Source organism: Rhinolophus hipposideros, assembly GCF_964194185.1.
Source record: "Rhinolophus hipposideros genome assembly, chromosome: 1".
NCBI lineage: Eukaryota > Metazoa > Chordata > Mammalia > Chiroptera > Rhinolophidae > Rhinolophus > Rhinolophus hipposideros.
Window position 1 is genome coordinate 52,424,423 of NC_138047.1, and position 9,373 is coordinate 52,433,795.

At 35.1% G+C, this 9,373-nt stretch overlaps 1 protein-coding gene across 2 annotated transcripts in view; it reads right to left on the bottom strand.

Moving 5' to 3' along the window:
- The window catches only part of ADAMTS3 (ADAM metallopeptidase with thrombospondin type 1 motif 3), a 248,032-nt gene that overhangs the window by 58,418 nt on the left and 180,241 nt on the right, over nt 1-9,373 (bottom strand). For both annotated transcript variants that reach the window (XM_081057912.1, XM_081057913.1), the window contains exon 5: nt 556-755. In XM_081057912.1, coding sequence (XP_080914038.1) covers nt 556-755 — 200 coding nt within the window. The remainder of the gene's footprint in view (nt 1-555; nt 756-9,373) is intronic.

Below are 9,373 nucleotides of genomic sequence, written 5' to 3' on the forward strand. Positions count from 1 at the left end.
AAAGAGTGCTTTCTGACTGCATTGTAGCACTGTGCCGAGTTGACTGCTTTGTACATATATTATCTTCCTCATACAATACTGTAAAATATTACTCCTATACAAAAGCTCCACCAACAAGAATCTAGACAGAATTATCGGGCCTCACTCATTCTTTATCATCGTAGGATACAAAATGATGTGAAAAGAACTATTTCATCCTTTGTGCTCCACATCAAGGCAGAAAGACCAAGTCCTGAGAGTTGTGATTATCCGCAGAACAAAACAAAAATCATAATTCATGTCATGTCATAATTCATCCCATGATGACTTTTAAAATTAATGACAATGGAAAACTACCTGATCGACCAAAAGACATGTGTGCTTTATGATTCCTTTAGTTTTGCATCCTCGTATATTAAATATGCAGCTCATTGTTTGCATTTAATGCAGGTGTGTACACATTTTAGATGCGGGGTGCATTCATGAAAGTCCCCACATGTGTTTTCAGAAGACAGTAACAAAACAGGAGGAGTAAATTAAAAGATCGAAAAATCTCAAAAAGGAGTCACTACTCACAATGTTCATCAGGGTGAGGAGGTAGTTTTGGACGTGCTCTTTGCCATGGAAACGAACCACAGAGTCATCCACTCCCAGGAGCACCTCGATGTTGTAATCATTTTCTCCTGCATGTCTTCGGTGCCTCATTGTTTCATTTAGCTGCCTGTCAATGCTGCTGTAAACAGTATCTAGATCATCAAGGCCTCCCAGATCCGACTCTATTAAGAAACAACAACAAAAATTACTCAGGCATGTCAGTTTCCCCAGTGGACCTTCTAATAACTTCTTACAAAAATAATCTTCTAGGGGACCTTTCGTTACAATCCATAATCAATAAGACATTGCTTTTTCAGTTTATTCCTTAAGTAATGTGCACATCCATATGGTCAGACAGACATCCTATAAATTCAACATAGAACAGCAACACTGAGCGTAAACGAATATTACTGTACAGAGAGCAATATCGCCGTGCAGGTCGGAATGTTCTTTAAGATCAAGAGTAGATTAGTCTTCTAGCTGTATCTTCAGTGCAAAGCGAAATGTTGGTAGAGAACACATGATTAGTAGTTACTAAACAAGTGGTGATTGTAAAGAAAAAATCATGTGTTGATAAGTTTACAGTGTTGAATTTAAGTAACTATAGAATGTAGAATTTGTATCACATAAACTTAAATTTCTCCTTTTCTCAGTAGCCTGAACTTAAAAATCAAATGATAGCATGGCAACACAACAGCACCTGGTGGTATAAATATCGATCCCTATATATTACTTTATTTCTTCTGCTATGGTTTTCTAGTAACTGCAAGGGAGGAAGTGGATATACAAGGTACATCCACTTAACATCCACTTAACATTATAGGTCTACACATTTGTGCTGGATAGCAGTTCATTTCAATTGCCATCTAGCTGCATCTATGAAATGCCAAAGTAAGAAACTCAGAACATTACTAATATCTGAAGAAAAATAAAAGTATAAACCATTTTTTATTTTATGTAGTTGAAGGAATTTAAATTTACTTTCTAAATGGAATTACACACACACTCACACACACACACACACACACAGATATACATGTATACACAAAGAGAAATAAATATACAGATATACCTACCTTTGTCTATCTGTACCTCTCCGTCTATCTATCAATCTGGAGAGAGTGACAGAAGCATTCTTAGGTTCTAATTTTCTAGATTATCTGCCTTCAGATTACCACATTTTTGGTAAAGAAATTGTTTTTGGTGAATTGAAAAGATATCATTTGGATACTAAAATAAAAGCTATTCAAATGTTTTGGTAAAATGGAAAGTATATTCATTTCCATTTCAAATATATAAAACCTGGAAAAAATTATCTTATAAACTGCCTTGATATCTAACATAACATCTAAAAACACATTTGACAGAACCATGTCTGACTCATGCTTTATATGAAGGTTTATTTAATGCTGTATGGGGACCTGTAGATTTTTGAATCAGTGTCTGACATTAATGAATAGGCATTTTCCTTTCCACTTTGGTGGTTTTAGTCAAGTTGGGAGTGGGGGGAAAATGTGTCTCTTGGCCAGAAAGATTGATGACCAAGCCCTAGCCACGTGGGATTAGAAGTAGTAGAACTACAGATCCCACTCACACCCTTTCCACTTAAAAAAAAAAATACATAGAAACACCAGCACCCTCCCCTAAGAGTATGGGCACAAGCGCTGAATGTGACTACTCAGCTTTGAAAGCTATACTGTAAGTCACTCTAATCCAAGCCCAACTGCTGGATCATTAGCTGGGACTTTTCTCCTCATCAGGGGATCACATTGGCTCTACAACACATAAATAACTCTCACCACCATCCACATCAAACAGAAAGCTTTCCTCAAAAGTTGTTTTTTAAGAGTTGTAAACCCACGTTGAAGGCAAGAGACTACACCTGTAAACAGCTTCACTATTCAACCTCAAGTCTTTTCACACACTTGAGAATGTGAAAGGCTGTGATAGCAAGCGTACAAATAGGAAATTCATACATGAACTCCCAGTTCTAAAAATGGCTCTTTTTTTGGCAGAACTGTCAGCAGCAGAAACCAATGGAAATATACTGGCAATGTCATCATATCATTAAGTGTGATGTATGAATGAAGAAAGCTGAATACTTATTTCAGAAAGACAGTTCACTCTGCTCTAAAGCACCTTTGGTGGGGCCTTTCCATCTCTCCTTAAATAGGTAGTTTTCTGTAAAGAAAAGAGAATCTCATTTTTTCATCATGAAACCTAGCAAGGAAGAATGAAACCTTTTTCTTTCAACCACTGCTTTTATTCAATCAAGAATACCCTTGTCCCCATTTCTCCCTCTACTGTACACTATTCTTTTCTATGATTCTTAAAGTGGGCAATGCCAAACATTTCAAAGAAAAACAGTGGAATAACTTCTTGCACTTTTCATCTATACACATCTCGATTAATCAGACAGTTCTGAAGCTTTGAAATATCTTCATTCATCACAAATTTTTCTCAGTATGCCTACTTTATAATTTAATGGTAAATGATTAGTAGCACGAGCTTTTAATCAGACATACCTGGCTTCAAGTCCTGGAAGTGTCACATCTTAGCAGTGTTATTTTATTTAAGATGTCTAACTTATCTAAGCATCAGTTTCCTCCCCTATAAAATGGGATACTAATACCTACTTTGCAGACTTGCTGTGATACGATTAAATAGTTGCAAAAACACTGTACACGGTGCTTAGATGTAAGTGCTCAAATACTATTTACTGTTACTACTACAATAACGATGATGTGATGATAATCATATTTCCCGTTAAGAGGTGTCAATTTAATTTTTAAAGCTTCCTACATTATTTTATACATCAAAACAAAAAAACACACAGGTACAGTTCTTTTAAAACAGAGGTAAGAAAAAAATCTGAAATTAGTGAAGGAAAATCTAAACTGCTGACAACTTTAGAACGAAGGAGGGTAACGATATCTCCTGCAGAGCTCAAAGTAGATACAAGGAGAGAAGCATCTAGAATGTTCACTCTGAATGTAAAACTAGGATTAAACCCAATGAGACAAGCTTGTTTAGTAGACTAAAAATCTAATACAAAATTGTACAGAGCCAGCTTCTAGATGGCACTGATCTTCACTCAACAAATATTTACTGAGTACCCTCACGCAGACCCTGAGAAGGTAAAGAACTACTTGGCACCCCTCTAGGTATAACCCTGGGAACCACACAGCTGTACTGGATTCATATTCAAAATGTAATCTGGATATGTATCATGTAGTAACAAACAATAACTTAGGCTTGAGTCACTTTCACAATTTCTAGTTTAGGCAGATCTAATTGGGGTACTACAGCATGCTTTTTAGTAACGGTTAACACTTTTATAAAGGTTCAGAGTTTAAAAGCTGACAAGCTGACAAATTTTTAGATGCCTCTGTGTCTAATTTTAGGATTATCGCTGTACCCCTATAAGACGTAGAAACAGGACTATTAAAGGGCAATGTCATGCTATCATGTCCATCTACTCCTTATCAGATCTGTTTACTGCAAACAGGACTGAAAGGGATCACATAGAAGGCAGTAGGCAAGTTCAAGAAGTGAAAGCTGAGTGACGTTTTGTATTGGGTGTTGCAAACTATGGATCTCGGGTGGACTCCTACTGGCGTCCTGCTGTGTAAGAGCATTCAAGGTGACTTGAATGGCAGTGGCTGAGTTGGAAAGCAAACAGTGAGTGGCGTGATAACAGAATTAGCAGGAAAACTGAGCAACTTTTTAAAAAGAAATAAGTCTCTGCAACATGTACAGGGGTGCTACTATTTCCCACGCTTCATTCCAGAAAAAATGATGCTCCGAGTACTTTTCAAGCTCCTCAGAGATATCAAAGGCAATCCCTCTTAGTACTTAGATTGAGTTTTCTTTCTTCAAACTTTTTGGAAAATGGAAGTTTTTGAAACTTACCTTAGAAGTTACTGATAAGAGGTAATTAATATTTTGGAAGCATTGTGACTGTATCGTTTTGTATGTCCCCTAACTTCCCAGTTGCTGTATGTGAACTTACAGAAAGAGAATAATTTTACTATAAAGACTGTTTTTGTTGCAATAAAATATTTTGGGAAACATAGGTAACCAATTAAGTCACAATAAGTATAGTTATTTTAGTGTTAAACATAGGATTATTAGTGTTAAATCGGGATTTTGAATTTAAACAGATAAAGTACAATATAACTTATTTTACAGATTGTGAACACTTGGGCTTAAGACATTGTCAAGATGAAATATGGCATATATATACATACTACATATATATGTATGTATGTATATATACATATATATACGTATATACGTATATGTATGCATGTATGTATGTGTGTGTGTATATATATATACATATATATACATACACACACACACATATATATATATAATTATATTTACAGTGCAAGATTGGCAAAATCATTCTCCACCCCAGAAAAAATTCCTATGGTCTGAAAAATGGCAGGAGACAAAGATAAAATTGGAAAGGTTACAAGTTCTGAATCTGATAAAAATATATTGCGGTTGGAATGCATTCGTACTGTCATAAGAGACAGTGAGAGAATCATCTACCCTATATTCTATCCTCTCCTTCCTAAGGAGAATGTCAATTGTATTTGAGGTGGCAATAAATCCAGCTAAAAGTCATTCCCATGCTCTCTGTGACTAAGGACTACACATGACCAAGGATAAGCCAGTGAGATATGAGCAGAAGTAGTGCTTATGCCTCAGTGGCCTAAATGGGCTTGTATGGAGGGCTTGCACGAAGGCTCCCCAAAGGAAGGTGATTCATCTTGGTAGGTGCTAAGTATTTCTTCACTCAGTAGTTCTTCCTACAGCCTGGAAACGTGGATATGATATTAGGAGTTCTATGGTGATATTGGAATCAAGGCATGTGCTGAGTAAGATAGGACAGCTATATAAAGAGGGGATCAGATCCCACATTGACTGTGGAGCTGTCATCTCAGCCCTGGATTGCCTAACACCAGACTAAGCTACAAGTGAGGAATAGCACTTCTAGTATATTTTGGCCATGTTTAGGTTTTCCTTTTTTAACATCACAGAATCTAGTCCTAATAGATATGACACTAAAAAGATTCAATTTTGTTTATTAGGCTCTCCAGGCATTCCTATTCCCTTTGGAATGCAAGTTAATACATGAATAAATAAACGATAAAGACTCACTTTACCAAAATGTCCCATAGCAATTTTCTTCATAATGCATCTACTGCAGAAAATGAGGAAGAATCATACCATTTTGCAGTAACAATAAATACAGAATGAGTCTATATGTAGAAATTTGACATTCTTCATGAACGGAATGCTGCAGTGAAAATGAAGTGTCTGAAATACCACAAGCTGTATTTTCCAATAGTAGGTGGAGATCCTAAGGTTGGAACTAATAAATAGGCGTAAAATCCAGCAGTCATATGTTAACATCAGAAGCAGAGAGAATTTAATTTAAATAATTGTGTTGACCTGTTTGTATCATCCAATAGTGATTGTTTTCATTATCTTTTAAAAATTTATATTGTTATCAATTCCTAAAAAGGTACAGTAACAACATCTCCATATATATGGGGGTACCATTCTACCAAGATATAAAATATTTCTGTGAAAAGCAGCTGAATCCTTCACTAACTAGAATATTCCATATTGATAATTCAAACAACTATATTCACACCAATTTATGAGGGCAATTCTGAAGTTTTACTAAGTAACTTTAAAAAAAAAAAGACATTACCCTTGAATGAATATTAGTTTCCGTGATTTCTTTCCCCAAAAGTTCTAATTCTAAAATACATTTTTGATTTTTTTAAGGGATACATATGGCATTTTTTAATGGAAAATTTCTTACCTTTAAAGTGAAAAAAAAGATTTTATGTTTTGGGTTCATGATCATTAGCATACAAACAAAAGAAAAAAGTCATCTCAATTTTCAATATATAGAAAATTCTGACTTTTAATGAGAATCTCCTATATGACAGAATATTTTTATTTACAAATAAAGAAAACTTTACTTAAAGTATTTTAAGCAATCAGAAAACATAAAAGTTTGCCTTACAAGAGGTCCTGAGGTAGGATGATTCCTGGGTTAATTAGTTCATCATCAACTACCCAGTTTTTCCATCTTTCCCTATCCTGCCATTCCTGGTATACAAACTCTGTCTTCAGATTAGCTTCTTTGATTGTTCCAAAATGACTGTACCAATTCCAGCCCCACAGACAGATACAATAAACTGTATCTTCACACATGTCTTTCTTAGAAGAAGGCAAACGTCTTTTGTGGAAGCCCTCTGGTACATTTAACTACAGTTTTCAGTGGCTAGAATTGAATTAAATGCCCGTGTAAAAATCATTCATAGGTAAGAACAGAACCTCATGTATGTCTTTGTCCAACTATGTCAACCTTTGTGACTGAGGCCAGCCTCTTCTGAAGTAAGTGTTTAAGAAAAGTGTGGGTTTATGAATAATACTAAGGTCCTATGAAAAAAATAAAGGGGGAAGTCCTTAAAATAAAAGAGGAAGGGGAAATAGATGTTGTACAGGCAACCCACCTTGCTGAATCCTCCATCTCAGACCTTCCTCTTCCCACATTCCCTAGTAACAGTCTTCCACAGGTTTCTTTTACTTTATATTAGTTTGCATTAACAATTTGTGTTTAATTTCTCTTATTGTAATCTGTTTGCCTAGAGATTACTTCTGCATTCTTTTGACCTCTTAATGTTTTTGGAAAGGTACAGTCCTTCATTCTCCGAGTAGTAGACTCTCCAACCATTTCTTGACTAAATCACTAAAGTGGGTGTGGACTGAGTTGTCAGACCAAAATACAGGATTCTCTGTTAAATTCAAATTTCACATAAACAACGATTTTTTTTAATGTGTGTCCCAAATGTTACTTGAGACATACCTAAAACTGAAAACTTACTGTTTATTTGAAATTAAAATTTAAATGACAACCTTGTATTTTTATTTGCTAAATCTGGTAACTCTAGGTGTGAGGCAAACATCTTTCTCCAGGTCCATGTAGTTACATGGATTTACACCCTCCGGCCTCACTTCTGCACTCTACCCCTCTATACTCAGCTCTAGCAGTGGGCACTGGCCCAGGCATGGCTAAGTACTATATTCTTCTACTGCCTTGACTCTAGTAATTGGTTAATGGTGTGAAAATTGCCTAAATCATGCCAGTCAAACTATGACCTAGGACTGTTTTATTTGGAGCTACTAAGAAAGAGAAGTTCTCTTTACTAAGTTCAAAACTAGAAGAATATAACACGGCAGCTACTTGGGGCTAGCACTGAGATAGCTGTTGGTCTATGTTTAGCGCAAGAAGAAAAAAGTGAAGATTACTAATGGAGAAAATAATTTATGCTCCAATGATGACTTTGAACCTCTGAATCCAACCATCTCTTAAACCTTGGTCTTTTCAGTTTCATTAAGTCAATAAATTATCACCACCTCATTTTCTTTTTTATCTGCTTTTGAAAAATGTTTTGCTTAACACAGATTGATCTTGGTTCCTAAACTAAAATTAAAAAAAACCTGATTAATAAACCTATCCATACTTTTTCTGCTATAGTCATCAATTGTCCTCATTTCACTCCCACTCTTTTTTAACAAACTATTCTCAAGCTATACCATCCTTATATAGTGATGGACGGAGAACTGATGGTGAGTGGTGAACACACAATGCAATATACAGATGATGTATCATAGAAACATACACTTGAAACCTATATAATTTTATTAACCATTGTTGCCCCAATAAATTTAATAAATAAAATAGTTGAGTATAAAAAAGGACAATATATTCTGTTTAATCTCCCAAATTAATTATTTGATTCTCTTTATCTCATTTTAAATGAAGAGCTTTGCTACTAGTGATCTGTTTTCTAGTTTGTTTCTCCTGTTGCTCTTATTCAGCTAAAATCAAACAGTTAGTTCTAGAAGACACTACAGGTTTTTTTTTTCCTCAAATTTTACTACTCTGTACATTTAACAGCATTTTAATTAACATTTATCTCCTCTTGATTAAATTATATTCTTTCCTCTTTAAGGGCAAATCATTCACTTATTGTTCAAAGGTCTCAAGACTACATCTGGATTTCTGTTGCACAATTTAAATGTTTTACTTTTTTGATAAAGCAGAGTAGAACAAAAAAACCAATTAGTTTCCAGTAATATCTATATCTCTATTCAGAATTAAGTCTTGTACAGACAGGTTACGTGGAAATAAAAGCCTGTTACAATAAGCAAACCTTAAACCAGAGTGTCTACTTTTCCAGCCAGGAAAAAGTTCATATCTACAGGAGGAATGATGTGCTTTGTAAAATAGCTGTGAGGTCACAGGCATGAGGACATTGGAAGTATATTCTCCTATTCCACATTAAGCAGTTTGGTGAATTGCAAACATCAGTTTATCTGCAACCATGCTGGTAACCTTTAACTGATACTTCAATCAGGTGAAAAACAAATTAAGAAATCCCTAAACTGATGTTCTTTGATTTACATTGTTAAAAGTTACTCAGTTCATTAACATGTAAATCTGGGTAAGAATTACGTTTGAGTCTCCTGGCTCAGATTTTGGTTAATAGTCATAATCTTTCAGAAATTCAAGCTCTTATTAGTCAATAATTTGTCATCTAGGATACATTCAGGCATCAGTTGCCACTAACGGATAGGTATATTGCCTCGGTGCTTTGGAAAGACGTTATAATCTACAACACTACTAGCAGACAAAAAAATCATCTGTTACTGGATAGCATAAGTATAGTAGAGCAAGACAAAACATATATTCACATGTTGGCTT